General features: G+C 43.2%; 1 protein-coding gene across 5 annotated transcripts in view; it reads left to right on the top strand.

Moving 5' to 3' along the window:
- NME8 (NME/NM23 family member 8) overlaps positions 1–18,748 on the top strand; it is a 35,202-nt gene extending 16,454 nt beyond the window's left edge. For 4 of the 5 annotated variants that reach the window (XM_082192866.1, XM_082192863.1, XM_082192864.1 and 1 more), the window contains 8 exons: positions 277–393; positions 8,268–8,482; positions 9,202–9,380; positions 10,914–11,058; positions 11,709–11,816; positions 12,622–12,773; positions 15,982–16,126; positions 18,433–18,748. In XM_082192866.1, coding sequence (XP_082048992.1) covers positions 277–393; positions 8,268–8,482; positions 9,202–9,380; positions 10,914–11,058; positions 11,709–11,816; positions 12,622–12,773; positions 15,982–16,126; positions 18,433–18,682 — 1,311 coding nt within the window. In that variant the 3' untranslated portion in view covers positions 18,683–18,748. Of the gene's footprint in view, positions 1–276; positions 394–3,325; positions 3,393–4,869; positions 4,947–6,563; positions 6,657–8,267; positions 8,483–9,201; positions 9,381–10,913; positions 11,059–11,708; positions 11,817–12,621; positions 12,774–15,981; positions 16,127–18,432 lie in introns of all 5 variants that reach the window. The other variant, XM_082192867.1, reaches the window with a different exon arrangement.
- Positions 18,749–19,084: the final 336 nt, after the last annotated feature.

The following is a 19,084-nucleotide window of genomic DNA, read 5'->3' as shown; positions in this document are numbered from 1 at the left end:
AAGATAAATACGTATAGGGTGACAACCAGAGTTAGTCATACTCAGAATAGACCCACTGAAATAATTGGACTTAAGTTATTTAGGTTTGAGTGTGACTCGCCTTGATTACCACTGATAGGATTGCAGCCATAGGCTTCCAGGTTGTTGGAAGCGAATAAAGCACATAAAATGAAAGGTTTGCACCTGGAAAATATTTGTTGTTAGAAACCAATTAAAACATACAAAACTATGAGATGTTGCTGAACACTGTTTTATTTGAGCAAATATTATTTGCAGGATGGCAAGATGGTAGATATTGTGAGAGGCGCGAATGGACCTCTTCTGTGTAGGAAAGTCATAGAGATAGTAGAACGAGAGAGAAGAATCGTAGCAGGAGAAGCAGAAAGACCAGAGGTAACTCTGCCTTGACTCAGTATTGGCATATTTTATTAAGAAGTACGGTTGCCTTCTCTTTCTAATGCTCTGTGTTCTGCTTTATTGCTGAGATGATTTTTATTCTTTGTACACATTCCTGTTTTCATTGGTTTGAAAGTGCTACCCTACATACTTATTGACCCCCCCCCCCGTCGGACCATTTCTCTGTTGCAAACTGCTTTGGAAATGATGCAGAGAGTTTTGAAAATTAACTCCAATCCTAAGGGTGCAATTCGCTAGGAATGCCCATTCATGGTGTCCACGGCTGCCCCTCACCATTAAAGCACATTTGAAACACATTCCCCACACCCTCAAAGAATTCTGGGCATTGCAGTTTCTTAAGGCTAACTGGGAAGTGTAACTCTTGTGAGGGGTAAACTAGGTGGGTGATGATCTACAATGGCTTATGATCTATGGCACTTGCACACGACAATATCAGGTGGAGGCTGAAGTTAATCAGAACAATTCTAGTAAACGTAAATGGACACAGGCACCATTGGACACGTATGAATGTGCAGTTGTGGGTGGCACTGTGGTCTAAACCACTGAGCCTAGGGCTTGCCGATCAGAAGGTCAGCAGTTCGAATTCCCGCGACGAGAAGGTCAGCAGTTCGAATTCCCGCGACGAGAAGGTCAGCAGTTCGAATCTCCGCGACGGGGTGAGCTCCCGTTGCTCGGTCCCAGCTCCTGCCAACCTAGCAGTTCAAAAGCACATCAAAGTGCAAGTAGATAAATAGGTACCGCTCCGGTGGGAAGGTAAACGGCGTTTCCGGGTGCTGCTCTGGTTCGCCAGAAGCGGCTTACTCATGCTGGCCACATGACCTGGAAGCTGTCTGTGGACAAACACCGGCTCCCTCGGCCTATAGAGCAAGATGAGCACCGCAACCCCAGAGTCATCCGCGACTGGATCTAACAGTTAGGGGGGTACCTTTAACTTTATTTCCATGGGTCTTGTTGTGGGGCAGGGTTGCAGCAAATTTGGGGTTGCACAGATGAGCTAGCAGGGTGAGTCCAGCACTCCCACTGGTGCGTCGCACAGCCTGGACCTCCCACCCAGGTAAGCTGCAACAATGACCGTGTCAAGAGGGTGCCTTTGCAGCTCTGCGACACCCACCCTTTGCAACAGAGTCCTACCATGTTCAATGGAACATAATCTCAGAAAGGTGCGCACCAGCATGCTATTTTAAGCACAGAAGTCCCTGTTGGTGCCGAGCGGTGCAGTCATAAACAAATCTACTCCAAATCACACCTCACTGAATTCAGTGGGACTTACTGCCTGTGAGTGGTTATAGGCAGGGATGGCTGATACCCCTTGGGATTGGTGGCATGGGAAGGCAGAGAGCCCAAAGGCGGGGAAGCAGATGGCGCCAGAACCAATTTATTCTAGTTTTGTCGCCATCTTCCCTCTCCTGAGTTCTACAAGGGGGACCCTGAGACTAAGGAGTCGGAAGGCAGGGCCACACCCTGGAAAGTTGTAAGTAAGAAAGCAGGCAAGGTAACAGCTGCCGTGGGAGGCCCTGAATTATGTCTGGATGGCAGTGGGTGTAGGGAGCGTGGGAGAGTAGCCTTTTCAGCCCACCCAGAAGACACCCCCTAAAACTACTAATAGTGGGGTGGGGGTGGTATATTGAAGAAACACCACAGCAGGGATTATTATCCCCTTCCCTCCAAACTGCAATCCTGAACCAGTGCTCTCCTCCCCATCACTGGCTTTTATCCAATCAAAGCTGTCTTACCTTGCAGCTGATGGTATCTATCCATCGATGCTTTCTTGATGCTATCTTTCCATCCATCCATTTGCCTTTGGAGAATCTATAGTGGTGATGTTTCATTTCTATACTGTTTGGAAACTTTTGAAAGAACTGTCTCACAATTGCATCCTTACCAAATATTATTTTGAAATAGCTTATTGAAAGAGGACAAAAAAATAGGATTTAGCGAGAAAAAGTCTAAATATCAAATAGAAATTCAGGAGGAAAGAACAAAACTTTTGTCTAAAATGTACAACTATCTGTTGGAATGGGACACCAAGGATGAGTTAATAAAAGAAGTAATGGTAAAGTGGGCAATCGATTTTGGTTACAACATAGAATATGATAAATGGGTAAAACTATGGAACGAATGGATGAAATTTGCAGCGTGTTCCACTTTAAGGGAAAACTTAGGAAAAATGATGTACCGGTGGTATATTACCCCGGTCAAATTGGCAAAAATGTACAAATTGAGCAATACAGCCTGTTGGAAATGTAAACTTAAGGATGGGGATTTCTACCACATGTGGTGGGAATGTGAAAAGATGAAAAAAAATTGGGACCTAATATACAATGAACTTAAGAAACTTTTAAAGTACACATTCCCGAAAAAACTGGAGGCTTTCCTACTATGGACAATAGGGGAGGAATTAAAAAAGGAGGATCATAAACTATTCCAATATGCCACGGTAGCAGCTAGGATTCTTGTAGCTCAAAAATGAAAGTCACCGAAGAGCCCAACGGTTATGGAATGGCAGGCTAATTTTTTTTAATACACAGAATTAGCTAAAATGACATATAAAATCCGACACCAAAAAGGGACAAAGTTTGAAGAAGAATGGGGTAAATTTGTAGCATATATAGGAATTAACTGTAGAAGTTTAAAAACTACAGCAGGGTTAATATAAATCCTGTGATGTGTATAGAAGTGAATAAGAATCAGTAAGAGAAGATGTATATTAAGAAAACCGCAACTGGGAAGGGAGGGAGTCGAGGCGTGATTTTACGCAGTGTAAATAAGATGACACCAATGATGACTGTAAAGATTGTTTTATTTTGTTTGTGGAAAAATTCAATAAAAAGCATTAAAAAAAACACAACAACAAATATTATTTTGAAAAGTTGGTATGACCGTCATGTAACAGTGAAAACATTTTCAGCTGCCAGAACTTCTGTTTGTGGAGGAGAAAGAATCCGATGAAGAACTTGTAGAGGAAGAAACTGTCGGCAAGTTTTCCTGATAGATTTTATTTTTATTTTTGTATAGGTAGCAAATCAGTGGTGTGATCGTTGTTGTTGTCCGTTAACCGTTTGTTGGTAGGAATGTCTTAACAGGAGACAGATGCCCCCGCAGCTCCAATGGGGAGGAGTTAAACACGCTCTTTTCCACCATCCTGCCTCGGGGTCCATAGAACTGTGACTCGCTTCACCTCTGGTTAGTCATGCTGCTTACCAGGCGCTAGAGGTGGAGGGGAAAGGCAGTGGTGAGGTTGGCGCAGTGCAAACACTCAGGTGGGTAGTGTGCCAGCCTCTTCACTGCCACCCCCTCCCTGTCTTCCTCCTTATAAGCAGCAACACAACCAGCCAGAGGGTCAGGGGAGTGCCTCTGCCCAGCCACACTGTCCGCTGCGGACTGCAAGGCCAGCACCACATTATGGCCATTGCAGGCCTGCCATACAACAGAGTGACCTGTGACCTGGCAAGACATGAAGGCAGGAATTGGTATCTGAATGAAGCAGCAAGACTTTTGAAAGGAAAATGTTTGCACCTGCAGCCCCTTAAAGCAAATTCAAGGAAGAATTTCCCATTCTAATGGTGTTTTTTTTTTTTTATGCCCAGAGTATTAAAAAATGCCAATCTGTCAGCATTTCAGACCAAATTTTCTGATATCTGAAAAAAACAAAACCCATTTGTCATTTTCTTTTTACTCATCTTGGGTAAGGATGCAGACAAAAGAGGCAAATGTTTCATGCTGCTGGGGGTACAAATAGGCATGGGTTTTATCAGGACCAATTTTTAATCTTCTGTTCTACTAACTCGACAGACTTAGAGGGAGGTTTTTTGTTGCTAGAAAAATACAAATTGGATAAGGTGGACTTGCTGGAACTGATATTCAGTCAGCTATACTACCAGTGTCTTTTAAACATAGTTTTGTTTGTCCTGATCACATTTCTCATACTTATCTACCTGTATGATAATGTTATTTGGAATCTCCTTCCTGAAGACACAGATATGAAATTGTGATGTGGTGCTCTTTTTGATGGTCAGATGTGGTCAGATGCCTGTAAGGATTTGCATTTAAATACAGTGGCACCTCGATTTTCGGATGTCTCCATTGCCAAACGTTTCAGTTTTCAAAAACCAAAAACCCTGAAATAAATGCTTCTGTTTTTGAACACGCCTTGGAAGTTGAAAGTATTGGTTGTTTTTCACAATTTTCTCTACTGAATTGGCAGACCGTCCTTTGTACCTCCATTTTCGAACTTTTTGGAAGTTGAACAGTCTTCCGGAATGGATTACATTTGAAAGCAGAGGTACCACTGTAAATGGATCTCACACAGGGGGAGGCATAGATGTTAGTGCTTGTTAAAGCATTGCAAGCATGTACAGTATCTATAAAAGACCATTTAACATAGGAAGTTACTTAGTACATAGTCTTGTTCCTATATACTGAATGTTGTATACACTCCTGCTTCTCTTTTAGAGGAGGAAAAATACACTGTTGTGATCATAAAACCTGATGCGGTTGAAGCAGGAAAAGTTGAAGAAATTAAACAAACGGTAAAGAAAACTTTTTACCGAAAAATATGAAACAATACTGATTCATTTGAAAACTAGGATGGCAGGAATTTGCTAAGCCAGATGCACAAAACTTCCATATGAAAACAGACCAAGAGCCATGTGTTTGACACATTATCCTGTTTTTTTTCCAGCTTCAGGAAGGCCATAAAGAAGCTTAGTAAGCTGTCTTACATGGCAAGGGGGCTGAACCATTTTGGTGGGCTGTAAATACTTGCACAGTGATGTATTAAATGCTGTGCTAATCTGTATTTCTGTGTAATCTGTAGCATGGATGCTGCTCCCCTGAAAAGCCAGAGAGCTTTGTGGAACAATTTTTGTTTGGCCGCTTACACTATCCATATTTGCTCTGCATCCAATGTGGTCCCACCCCTGGTTTGGAAAGCAGTTAACCATAAGCCATATACATAAGCCATATATATCCTGTACCTGTTGTAGCATTTCTTATGAAATCCTGCATTTTCATGTGCTGTCCCACAAAACAGCTTAGATCTGAATTGAGAAAAGCAACTGCATTTTAGACCAGTAATGTGCACACAGTCATTGTGCCAATAACCCTGATATACAACTTCATCAAGCACTGTGATAAAACCACTATCTACTCTTGCATTATATGCTTATTTCCCCTCCTCTAGGTTACTAAGCAACAGTGGCTGTAGCAACCGAGAACTTTTTTAACAGGCCAAAACTTAAAGGCAGTATGCCCTGCATTTTCCACAACATATTAATTTCATGGTGCAGAGATTCACAAGCCTTGCTTGCATGAATTTAGAACATCATACTTGCAACGAGTCACTGCTTTATATATAATATTTCAGGATTGGTTAAATACTTTTGTGCAAAATCAAATTACTGGTTACAAGCTTTTCAGCACAATCCTATCTGTACATTTAACCAATAGCTCAGCCCTAATCTTCTAACAAAAGGGCCGCAGGTGGTGCTGTGGGTTAGACCACAGAGCCTAGGACTTGCCGATCAGAAGGTCGGCGGTTTGAATCCCCGCAACGGGGTGAGCTCCCGTTGCTCGGTCCCTGCTCCTGCTAACCTAGCAGTTCGAAAGCACGTCACAGTGCAAGTAGAATAATAGGTACTGCTCCGGCGGGAAGGTAAACGGCATTTCTGTGCGCTGCTCTGGTTCTCCAGAAGCGGCTTAGTCATGCTGGCCACATGACCCGGAAGCTGTACACCAGCTCCCTCAGCCAGTAAAGCGAGATGAGCGCCACAACCCCAGAGTCGGGCACGACTGGACCTAATGGTCAGGGGTCCCTTTACCTTTACCTAATCTTCTAACAATGCTTAGATGATCAGGCAATTTTGTGGGCATGCTGGTCTGCTGTAACAGAGAATGAAAAAGGGGTATCAAAGATGGCTTTCCGTCCTAAAAAGGATTGGTCACATTAAATTGTATGTTGCACCTCCCTGTTTGTTTAAAGTTTTACATTAAGATTATGGCGATACATGATTTTTTTGAATTTTCATTTGTTCCTTTGTTCAGATCAGATAACTGATCAGTTAAAAGTTCTTTGATTGGTTGCACTGCTTAAACACAGCCTAATAACCCAACCTTTTTTCTTCTGAAATGTGCTCCGATAACTGAAGATTACAGAGGCAGGCTTTAACATTCTTGCAGAAGCCCTGAGGACATTAACAGATGAGCAAGTTAGGGATTTTTATCAAGACAAATCAGAAGAGGTAAGAAGAACAGATAAATGTGGGAGAACATCGCCATTGGTGTAGCTAATCAAAATGATGGATTACATGAATTGCATGTTAGCATAGCTGTGGGGAAATAATCTAGTTACTATTTTAACTCACAGAAAAACAAGGCTGGCTTTGCTGTGCCTCATCCCTCTTTCCACCATTTCAGGTCCCCATACTGGTCAACAGCAATGGAATTCCCACCAGTTAGCTTCCAGTTGGTCACATCACTCCTGTTTACTGGGAGGCAGAGGCGCAAGGCGGCGCCAAGCTCCGCATGGTGCAAATGCACTAGCAGGAGGCTTTTGGGAAATGATTTATAATGAAATGAAAAAAAGAGTAACCTTTGTTAAAAAACCAGAAGCCTTTTTATTAGGTATTCTAGGAGTGGTGATTCCAAAAGAACAGAGAAAATGGTTTATGTATGCTACGATGGCTGCCCGGATGCTGTTAGCTCAAAGGTGGAAAGAGGAAGCAGTCCTGGCCAAAGCAGACTGGCAAACCAAGTTAATAGACTATGCTGAAATGGCAAAACTAACTGGAAAGCTCAGAAATGAAGATGACAAGAAATTTAAAAAAGAATGGGAAATATTTATCATGTACTTCAAAAAGTATCGTCAACAGGTTAAGACATTGGCAGGATTTTAAGAACGCTAGTAATTTTAGAAATAGTGTTGGAAATTTGAGATAAAATAATAATAATTTGGAATAGAAATGATATGCAGTTGAAAAAGAAATTTAAGGAACTAGGGAAGGGGCGGGGGTGGGAAGTCACGGGATTTGGAGAATCCCATTTTATGGATTTGATATGGCTTTTACATACATTTTTCTTTGTTTGCGTTTGTTGTTGTTTGTTTTGTTAAAAATTAATGAAAATATTTTTTAAAAAACGAAAGACAAATGCACTATCAGGAATACTGGATTGGCTCTGCCAGTGCATTTGCCAAGCATCATTCTCGACATTGCCTGGTCCCTGCCCTCTGCCTTCCGGTGAGCAGCCCCAATGCAGCCAGCCAGAGGTCAGCCCACCGTGGAACTGCTACTGGATAGAACGTAAACTTCTATATTTGAAATATTTTAGGATCTCAGTAGCATTGCTAGATTAAAGGTAAAGGTAAAGGGACCCCTGACCATTAGCTCCAGTTGTGGCCAACTCTGGGGGTGTGGCACTCATCTCACTTTATTGGCCGAGGGAGCCGGCGTACAGCTTCCAAATCATGTGGCCATCATGACTAAGCCGCTTCTGGCGAACCAGAGCAGCGCACGGAAACACCGTTTACCTTCCCGCCGGAGCGGTACCTATTGATCTACTTGCACTTTGACGTGCTTTCGAACTGCTAGGTGGGCAGGAGCAGGGACCAAGCAACGGGAGCTCACCCCGTCGTGGGGATTTGAACTGCAACCTTCTGATCGGCAAGTCCTAGGCTCTGTGGTTTAACCCACAGCACCACCCGTGTCCCTATTCCTAGATTACCTAATGAATATAACGATATGTTGTTACAGGCACCTTGTATCTCGGTAATAACAGGGAGAAATGTAGTGCTAAATTAATTGATGGTGAGTCTTATTTCCTGGCCCTTAATGACAAAAATACCCCCCCCCCAGATTGACTTTGAAGAGTTTGTTTCGTTTATGCTGTCTGGACCATGCCATGTGCTGATCGTTTCTGAAGGAAAGCAAACGCACGAGGTTATGCCTTATTTACAAGAATTGGCTCCAGGAGAGGGAGAGGAGGAGGAAGAAGAGGAGGAGGAGGAGGAGGAAGAGGAAGAGGAGGAGGAAGAAGGGTATCGGAAACCTCCAAGTGAAGCGCCAGCCAGGTAGATTCCAACATGGAGTGCGTGAGTATATGGGTGTGCAGGTGGATGTGATTCCTCCGACCCACTATGTGATTGACAGTAATATTGCTTGCGCATTGGATACCATGTGCAGGATTTTTCAAATCCACCCCGGTATTTCAAGTGTGCCTTCATGCTAGGCAATATCAGATTTACTTCACTCATTCAACTATTTATTTATTTATTTACTTCTTTCATTTCTCTACCGCTTTATATTTTAACAGCATATTAAAACACCAATAAAACAATCCAGAATCAAACATTTCTGAAGAAAGTCAACTGTACAGTATACAGTCAAAGCAACATTAACAGAAAACTAAAATCTTATCTTAAAAAAATTCAAAAATAAACGTAACAAAGGAGGACAATTACAGAATACATATTTAACACAAACAAAGTTAACAAAAAGAATCTTAAATATTTCAAACTGAGAAGATCCAAAATTGAGAAGATCCATTTGGAGGCACCAAATTTTGGCCTACAAAAATTTACCCAAGTCTGCCCTTGTACACACCAGCCCCTCTCTCTCTTGCCTCTGAAATTATGTTTTGAATTATGTCTGTCTATTGCAGCAAGATTAGTGTTTCACGGCCAAGTCTCTAAATTTCACCTCAAAGCTATTGTGATACATTAAGTGCTCATTTTGTACTTTGTAAAATGTTTAACAGTGGTTACATTTATATTATTTTACCCTTTATTAGCTTGAAAGGGTTCTTGGAAGGCCAAGCTATGTCAGATTTATGTGACGTTCATGACAGAGTAGAAGAAGCAAGCCGCGAATTGGCCTTCTTCTTCCCTGATTTTTCCAAGCCGAAGAAAGGCCCAGCTCTTGAAAAAACAGTGGCCTTGATTAGACCTTCTCTCTTGAGGGAAAGGAGAGGTTAGTGAACGTCAATATACAATTCTCTCCGTATTCTTGACATGTTGCTGGGTCCAGAAATGTGGCCGCAGAAGGCATTCTTGCATTGACTCTGTACCAGGGACTGCTATGCGCAGGGCAGTATCTTACAATACCCAACACAATAATAATAACAATAATAATACCTTTATGTACTGAAGTTCTCACCCTGGGCCAGCAGGGGGATACTGTACATAGTTATGCAAATAAGGGATTGAAAGTGACGTTCAGTGATTGGATAGTTTTAGAAAATTGTTACAGTTACGTTGTACTGGAACTCTATATAAGCAGGCTGACTGAACCCTTCAGCTCAGTTCTGTCCTGGCCTGTGAATAAACAAGAGCTGTTTGAAGAATCGTTGTGTCGTATGATATGTTCACCCACAACTTAACAATTGTCAATGTACAACCTGTGTACAATGAAATTAACCGAGCCTCCGCCCCCCAAACACTCAGGCTCATTGCACGGTGTGTGCTTGTCACACAACACACCAACCCTGAAAGTCAATTGCACTATATTATTTTCCGTTCAGCAGCCTAACAGCCCATGGAGAGAAACTGTTTTTTAGCCTGTTGGTACGACTGATTATTATACTTCTATATCTCCTGCCTGAGGGTAGAAGATTAAAGAGGTGCTGGCCGGGGCGTGAATCGTCCCTGAGAATTTTTCTCGCTCTCCTAAGGCAACGATCCCTTGCGATGTCATCTAATGGGCTCAGGGGACAGCCCATGATATCATGAGCTGTGTTCACCACCCTCTGTAAAGACTTTCTGTCAAACCGATGTACCACACTGTGATACAATATGAGAGGACACTTTCTATTGTGGACCGGTAGAAGGAGGTCATCAATTGTTGTTTAACATTGTTCTTTCGCAAGACCCTGAGAAAATGGAGTCTCTGTTGGGCCTTCCTAACCACCTGAGTTTTATTGTTTTTCCAAGTGTCTTCACTAAGGTGAACTCCCAGGAATTTAAAGGAAGAGACTCTCTCCACACCCCACACCCCGATATACAAGGGTGCCAGTTCCCCTCTCTTCCTCCAAAAGTCCAACACCATCTCCTTTGTCTTGCTAATATTTAGGTGCAAGTTATTCTCTAAGCACCATGTAGATACTTTCTGAACCTCCCCGCCCCCGTACGCTGATTCATGTCCACCTGTAATTAGACCCATTATGGTAGTATCACCTGCAAACTTAATAATTACAGTGGATGGATCAGATGAAATACAGTCATATGTATACAACAAGTACAGGTAGGGACTCAGCGCACATCAAAACACAATGGGTTTTGATGTTAAAAGCTGCACAGCACAATATGGCTGCCACAAGGGGCGTGGCCTAACAAAAAACTCAAGAGGCAGCCATTTCCAATGGATGTGATGGCAGTGGCCTGGCTGCGTGGGCGAGAATATCCCCACTTTTTGAAAGCAGCCGCCTCCCCAGTCTTGCTGTATCCACAGAGTACCGTGGGGTGGGGTGCCTACATGTGTTAACCGTTAATCATCTTTTGCATGCAGATTCTATTCTGAAAAGGATTGAGGAGGATGGCTTTCAGATAGCGATGCAAAGAGAAATCGTCTTAACAGAAGAGGAAGCTCGTGAGTTTTACAAAGAGCACGAAGGTCAAGATTATTTCCCAGCTCTCCTGGAACAAATGACCAGGTGCGCCACTTGAGAAGCAAGAGCTTTAAATGCAGGGAAATCAATTAATTTTTTTACACACTGCAACTCTGAAACTTGGTGGAAGGGTGAGAATCAAATATTAATCAGGGATGTATAAAATGAGTACAAAATTGCAGGTACAGAATGTATTACATACACAGCCTCTGGTTCAAGCTGCCCTCATGGGATCCCAAACTGAGCAGTGAATCATATTATTGTCTACTGTTCAACTTAATGGGGCATCTGCCATTTAATTTAGCCCTTCCCAGTGATGGGACTGGCGCCACCACTAGAGTTCTAGTTTTTCTGGTAAAATGGACAACCTAGGCTCCTGCGTATCCACTTTTTAAATGAATAAATTTATTTAAAATGCTAGGAATATTGTGCGTAACATATTTCTCAAACTAGTGGGGAGGCTGCATTTAACCAAGTATTTCCCCCTTTTTTTGTGTAGTTTGTTTGATAAATTCCTTACTTTATTGGCAACCCTGACTTAGCTATTTCAGTTAATAGCAGAGCACTTAGAATCGCTTTGGTCTGAATGATTCACATGGAATTTGTTAATGGTTTTATAAATGCAAAAAAGAGAGCTAAACATGAGTTTGTAACAGGTCTTTTTAAAAACCTTCTGCTGTATTTGCACCGGACAGCGGACCAACTCTTGCACTTGCTTTGGTACGAGAAAATGCGATACAGAAATGGAGAGCTTTACTGGGCCCAAAGATAGTAGAGGAAGCAAAGGAACAATGCCCAACAAGGTATTTAAAAAAACAAACAAACCACACATACAAATATATTGCATTCTGATAGATGGAGACGATAGAGCATAAGTAAAGTTAAAGCATGTTGTAACTTGTTTGACAATAGTGCCATCCTCTGGACAGTGTTGCGTGCTTTCTTCTGCTACATTTTCCCTCCTGTGCCATTGAACCCATATTTTAGTGGTTAGCGTATTATAAAAATGATTGCATTGTTTTGTCAATGTCCTGATTTGACAAAGGTGAAAAAGTTGCATCTCTGAATAATGCAAATTCGCAGATCCCTGTGACCTAACCTGTCAGTAACGTGGGGAAGGGGGGACTGTTTCACCAGGCTGAACCCAACTACATCCTTTTGTAGGGGGATAACTTGGAAAGGGGGTGCGGGTGGCGCTGTGTTCTAAACCACTGAGCCTAGGACTTGCCGATCAGAAGGTCGGCGGTTCGAATCCCCACCACGGGGTGAGCTCCTGTTGCTCAGTCCCTGCTCCTGCCAACCTAGCAGTTCGAAAGCATGCCAAAAAGTGCAAGTAGATAAATAGGTACCGCTCTGGTGGGAAGGTAAACGTCATTTCCGTGCGCTGCTCTGGTTTCAGCAAAAGCGACTTAGTCATGCTGACCACATGACACAGAAAAACTTTCTGCGGACAAACATCGGCTCCCTTGGCCAGTAAAGTGAGATGAGCGCCACAACCCCAGAGTTGTTCGCGACTGGACTTAACTATCAGGGGTCCTTTATCTTTTTTAACTTGGAAACATAAAGCTTCTGTTCCTATATCTAATTTCCTGATTTCGTGGTCTCTAGTTTACGTGCTGAGTTCGCGGTGGACAACACACCCATCAATCAGCTGCATGGAAGCACAACCTCGGAACAAGCTGCAAAGGAACTGGAATTCTTCTTTCCTGTGCAAAACACTTTTGCTGTCATTAAACCCACTGCTTTTGAGGAGCACAAAGGTAAAAAGCCGGAGGATAGTACACCCGCCCACTCTTAGGCATTCCTTAGGCCAGGGGTCAGCAAACTTTTTCAGCAGGTGGCCGGTCTACTGTCCCTCAGACTTTGTGGGGGGCTGGATTATATTTTGGAGAGAGAAAAATGAACGAATTCCTGTGCCCCACAAATAACCCAGAGATGCATTTTAAATAAAAGCACACATTCGACTCATGTAAAAATCCGTGGGCCGGATTTAGAAGGCGATTGGGCCAGATCTGGCTCCCTGGGCCTTAGTTTGCCTACCTATGCCTTAGGCATTTCAGGAAGGAGCACGATAGTACCTTCAACCCCCCCCCCCAAGATGCTGGTGTCTCTCCCAGTTATTTCAAACACGGTGATCATGTGTACAGTGTTGATGATCATGGACCGATCATGTTGTTTGGATGCCTGATGATCATCTTCCAAAGCAACTACTCTATTCTGAACTTAAAAATGGTAAGCATAATGCTGGTGGTCAACAAAAGAGGTTCAAAGACTCTCTCAAGGCAAAACTAAAAATATGGAGTATAAACTGGGAAACACTGGCCTGCGAGCGCTCCAGATGGAGAACAGCCTTGACCAAAGGTGTCATGGACTTTGAAGACGCTCGAACTCAGGATGAAAGGGAGAAACGCACTAAGAGGAAGGCACCCTTGGCAAACCCTCACCATGATCAACTCCGCCCAGAAACCTTTGTCCCCACTATGGAAGGACATGTGGATCCAGAATTGGCCTCCACAGTCACTTACGGGCTGACTCTTAAAACTGTGTTTATGGAAGACCATCTTACTCCGCTATGAGTGATCGCCTAAGAAGAAGTATCTGGACAAGGATAGCCTAATGCTCTGCTAACCTCTAGGGTAGAATACATCAACACATTTTATGTAGGGCTGCCTCTGAAGACTGTCCGGAAACTTCAGTTGGTGCAAAATTTGGTGGCCAGGTTGCTCAATGGGGCAAGACCGTTTGGGCATATTACACCGATCCTGGTCCGACTAACTGCCGATTACCTTCTTGGCCCAACTCAAAGTGCTGGTTTTGACTATAAAGCCTTAAATGGCTCAGGACCGCAGTAACTCAAGGACTGCCTCTCTCCACATGAACTGACCCTGACCCTGTCATCATAATCCAGTGTTTCCCAACCTTTTTTGGGCAAAGGCACACTTGTTTCATGAAAAAAATCTCGAGGCACACCACCATGCCAGATGGGGAAAGGTCATTTTTTACTTATGTAAAAAAAAAATAAAAAAAAATAGTAACAGCATAGATGGTAATGGTTATCTCTTTGATGTCTGATGGGAGGGCATTCCACAGGGCGGGCGCCACTACTGAGAAGGCCCTCTGCCTGGTTCCCTGTAACCTCACTTTTCACAGTGAGGGAATTGCCAGAAGGCCCTTGGCACTGGATCTCAGTGTCTGGGCTGAACGATGGTGGCGGAGACGCTACTTCAGGTATACTGGACCGAAACCGCTTAGGGCTTGAAAGGTCAGCACCAACACTTTGAATTGTGCTCGGAAAGGTACTGGGAGCCAATGTAGGTCTTTCAAGACTGTCGTTACGTGGTCTCGGCGGCAGGTAGCAGCGCTCACAGCTTACGGACTGCACCGTGTAACAGGTGTCTGGCCCAGCAGCCTAAGGCGGACAAGCCACTGAAACAGGCATTCAGAATCCATTCATTTCATAAAACCTGCAGGGCTCAATCTCTGTGTTTGTGTTTGTGTATGTGTGTGTTTCTGTTTTGCCCAAGGGTCTGGGGGTGGGAGAGAGCTCTTTAGCATGATGCTTTTAAAACAATTAAATTATCAACAAACAAACCTGATGATACGAATAGCAACGTTAGGTGCTACCGGGGGGGGGGGAGAAGGGGGCCTACTCGGAAGTAAATACTGCGTCCAGGCGCAATTAGCGCTGATTTAAGGTGCACCAAGACTGCCTAAAAACCTCACCAAAGATATGCAACAAAGCGCTTCGTTGCAGAGGGGAGAGTTTGTGCACCGTGGAGGCTGGAGGGCTTCTATTCTACATGCGGGGGTTGGGGGGGCGAGGAAAATGTGCTCCGTGGGGGGGCGGGGAAGGCAAGAAAAGGAGCTGAGCTCTAACTATAGGCTCCCACGCTTGAGCAGGCCCGACTCGGTGGGGTGGACCACCCTCTCTCCTGGAGGAGGAGGAGGAAGAGGAGGAGGAAGAGGAGGAGGAGATTCCCATCCACGGCGTGGCCTCCCGCGCTCCTGAATGGGAAATCTCTGCAGCCCAAGACTCTCCGTGAGGCAGCTCCTCCCTTCCTGCCTTGAGCCGCCGCCAGCCGCACCCCCTCCCCAGTTATCTGCTGCCTGCCAAGCCCCGCCCCTCTTCATTGTCCTCCCCTTCTGTTTATACACAAAGACCCCCCATCTTCTTCCCCCTTCCCCTTCCTCCATCCCTCGCTTTTTTCCCTCTCTTTCCTTTTTTTAAAAAAATATTTTCTCTTCCCCTTCTTTTTTTCCACCCTTTCTTTTTTCTCTTTCTCCCCCCCTCCCCGCCCTCCTGCCTTCCTGGGTTAAAGGATTTGAGCAATGGGTCTGGAGGTGGAGCTCGTCGGAGGATTAGCCCGACTCGCCCGCCTCCCTCCCACGGCACACCAGGCAACTTCCGGCGGCACACTAGTGTGCCGCGGAACACCGGTTGGGAAACACTGTCATAATCTAAGGCCCTTCTTTGTGCGCCTCCTCTTTGAGAAGTCTGGAGGGAGGCAACACAAGAAAGGGCCTTCTTTACAGTGGCTCCCCCCTTGTAGAATGCTCTCTCTAAAGAGGCTCACCTTCATTTTACACCTTTCAGCGCCCCGCAGAAACCTTCCTTTTCAACCAGGCCTTTGCCTGATAAATATTCTATGCCCTTTTAAATGTGTTTGTGGCAGGGGGTGCAGGGAGAGGAGTTTATTGGTTTGTGGTTTTTTCTTCTTGTTTTTATTATGCATTTTGTGTTTTTATCTTGTATTTTTTTGTTGTGAACTGCCCTGAGATCTACAGATTAAAGGCAGTATACACATTTAAAAAAATAAAATTTAACAAATAAAAAGGGGGAGAAAAAAGTTGGTTTCCAAGCTAGTATCATTAAAATAATAAACAAAGGTAAGAGTATAATTTACTGGTCTTTAAAAGTGTAAGAACTTTTGAAGTTCTCAGTTCTAAACACACTTTCCCACCTTTTAGATGAAATTATACAAGAAGTAAAACAGGCTGGATTCATCATATCTGAAATGAAAGAAACAAACATCTCTTCCGAGTTGGCAGCGCAGTTTTATAAAAACCAAGAAGGAAAACCCTTTTATGATCAGCTTGTAAATTATATGTCTGAGTAAGTGCCTGTTTTTTGCTTTAATTAAATCCACAGGAAGTATAGCAGGCCTAACTTGGAAGTCAACAAGCAGGCAGGCAGCTTCTGGTACTGTCATGGATGTTTTAGGTATTTTTTTGCACCTAGGGAGGAGACTCTTCCTGGACCACTTTGGACTAAGGATCAAAGAGCAGCCCCATATTACGACATCTTCCTTCGCTCAGCAGTGGAGGGTGGGACCGCAGCAGTTCCAAAATGGTGTTCTGGAACTTTATGGCTGGGTTTGCTAAGGTGGTGGCAATGAATATGGCAAACATAGCAGCATAAGGAATAGGAAGGAAGGAGCTTGCTGCTAAGTCTTCCTGGCAAAAGGAAAATGACTTGTTTTGAATTCCTATACAGTGGTATCTCGCAAGACGAATGCCTCGCAAGACAAAAAACTCGCTAGACGAAAGGGTTTTTTGTTTTTTGAGCTGCTTCACAAGACGATTTCCCCTATGGGCTTGCTTCGCAAAACGGAAACGTCTTGCAAATTTGTTTCCTTTTTCTTAACACCGTTAATACAGTTGCGACTCGACTTCGAGGAGCAACTCATAGCACGCGGTGTGGTAGCCTTTTTTGAGGTTTTTGAAGACTTTGGTGATTTTTGAAGCTTTTCCAAAACTTTCCCGACACCGTGCTTCGCAAGACGAAAAAAATTGCAAGACGACAAAACTCGCAGAACGAATTAATTTCGTCTTGCGAGGCACCACTGTATAAAAGGGTTTGGGAACCACTGCATTTAGTATCCAAAAAACCATCCAGTCATCATAAGACTAATTTTATGCTCCCTTCAACGTTTACAAAATATATCCTTAAACATGGATGAACAAATATTACAGATTCATAGATGTCAATGTCATATACTGTATTTAACAGTCAACCCTGCATTTTTGTCGAAATTAATTCGTTCCGCGAGTTTTGTCGTCTTGCGATTTTTTTCGTCTTGCGAAGCACGGTGTCGGGAAAGTTTTGGAAAAGCTTCAAAAATCACCAAAGTCTTTAAAAACCTCAAAAAAGGCTACCACACTATGAGTTGCTCCTCGAAGTCAAGTCGCAACTGTATTAACGGTGTTAAGAAAAAGGAAACAAACTTGCAAGACGTTTCCGTCTTGTGAAGCAAGCCCATAGGGAAAATCGTCTTGCGAAGCAGCTCAAAAAACAAAAAACCCTTTCGTCTAGCGAGTTTTTTGTCTTGCGAGGCATTCGTCTTGCGAGGTACCACTGTAGTGTGTGTTTTAAATCCTTAACTTCCTGCAAGGAATACTTCCTGTATTTCATGTTGAAATACATGCATATCTTCTGGATTTTCTACGATCCAGATTCCCAAGTTTAACTGGGAACTCCCTTCCTGGTATCAAATTGCACCTTGTCAATTTTTCCTTTGTAGTCTTATCCAAGTTACAATCCACCCATCTAGATTTTGTAAAGCTAATTTTATATGCAGAAATAGCGCTGAATTATTATTTAAACTGGTTTGAAAGTTATTAAAAGATATTTACAGGATGCTGTACAAAGTCTGATTTCCTCTGAGCCTGAACTGGCAAAAATACTCAACAAAACTCCTTTGGGAGTTAAGGTTCAACAGTATCTGGAGGGCCAAAGGTTCCCCACCCTTGTCTTAGGATAAAAAAATCTGTTAAAATTCATTAAGAACCCTGAACTATCAGTTCCTTGCAGGATTAAAAAGAAAGTTCCTTGCAGGATTAAAACTAAAGTGGCAGAAGTACATAATGTGACTGATGAAACTTCATCGAGTTTGCAAAACAATTTTTCACACATGCAAATAGTAATTTGGGGAAATTGAAACGCCCTGTTTTTAAAAAGGTTTTTCATCCAGAGCCTTTCAGCTGCTGCATGTAGAAAAAGAGTGCTCAGAATGTGCACTGTGCAACATCCTGATGTTCTGTGGTGCAAGCATGTTGCAAAATGGCCTGTTTTATTTTTGTTAGAGCAGAGAAGGTTGTTAATCTACCTTCAGCATCAGTAGTAGTGTAGTTATCTCATGTAAAGCTTTTAGACAAATGGGAAATGGGTAGGTCACTGGTACATAACTGCAAAAATGAGTGAAAACTGCCCCACCTATATCCCATGCGTAATTTGGATACCATGGACTGTGCTGCTTTAGGATAAACATATACCTCTGATATATTATCATAGGCAGCATTCTGATATGAACTTGCCTTGCTCAACTTGTGCAGAATGTCCTGCTAGTTATGTCAACACCAGCAGCTACAGAATCAGATTCTTAGCGTAACATAAATCTTTGAATGCCTTGGTTTTTCCAGTGGCCCCTCAATGGTGATGATTCTAACCAAAGAAAATGCTGTGGAGGAATGGCGGCAATTAATGGGACCGACAGATCCAGAACAAGCAAAAGAAACTCATCCCACCTCATTACGGGCTAAATTTGCAAAAGATATTTTGCGCAACGCTGTTCACGGATCGTCTAATGCAGAACATGCTGTGCAGAGCATTAATTTTGTCTTTGGAGATATTGATCTAGAGGACCTAAAACACAAATATGTCTATGTCTAGTAGAATGGTCATTGTGATTTTTTATTTGCAATATATGCCATAACTAATAAATGAGATAGACTTGTCTTTTTCTGATTAGCATTGTGTTACTAGTCAATATTGCAACGTGGAACTGTTCCACAGTGATAGCAGTGGAAATCTTGCCTTTGGCTTCAAGGAGGAAATTGCATCCTCTGATGGGGCCTACATTCCATTCTAGCAGAGTGATGTTCTACACAGACACCTTGGATGGCGAGGCTTAACGACAAGAATTTCACCATCATTAAACATCGGTTGTATAATACAAACGTGACTGAACATTGTGCTTGTAGTTCTTTCTGTGGTTAATATTGCAAAGTAATTGCATAATACACCACTAACAGCTTTTAGACCTATTGATGATTACACATTTCAGGAAGCTAT

Source organism: Podarcis vaucheri, assembly GCF_965113315.1.
Source record: "Podarcis vaucheri genome assembly, chromosome: 12".
Taxonomy (NCBI): Eukaryota; Metazoa; Chordata; class Lepidosauria; order Squamata; family Lacertidae; genus Podarcis; species Podarcis vaucheri.
Note: the sequence above shows the minus strand (reverse complement) of the source record. Positions and strands in the feature narration are given on the sequence as shown.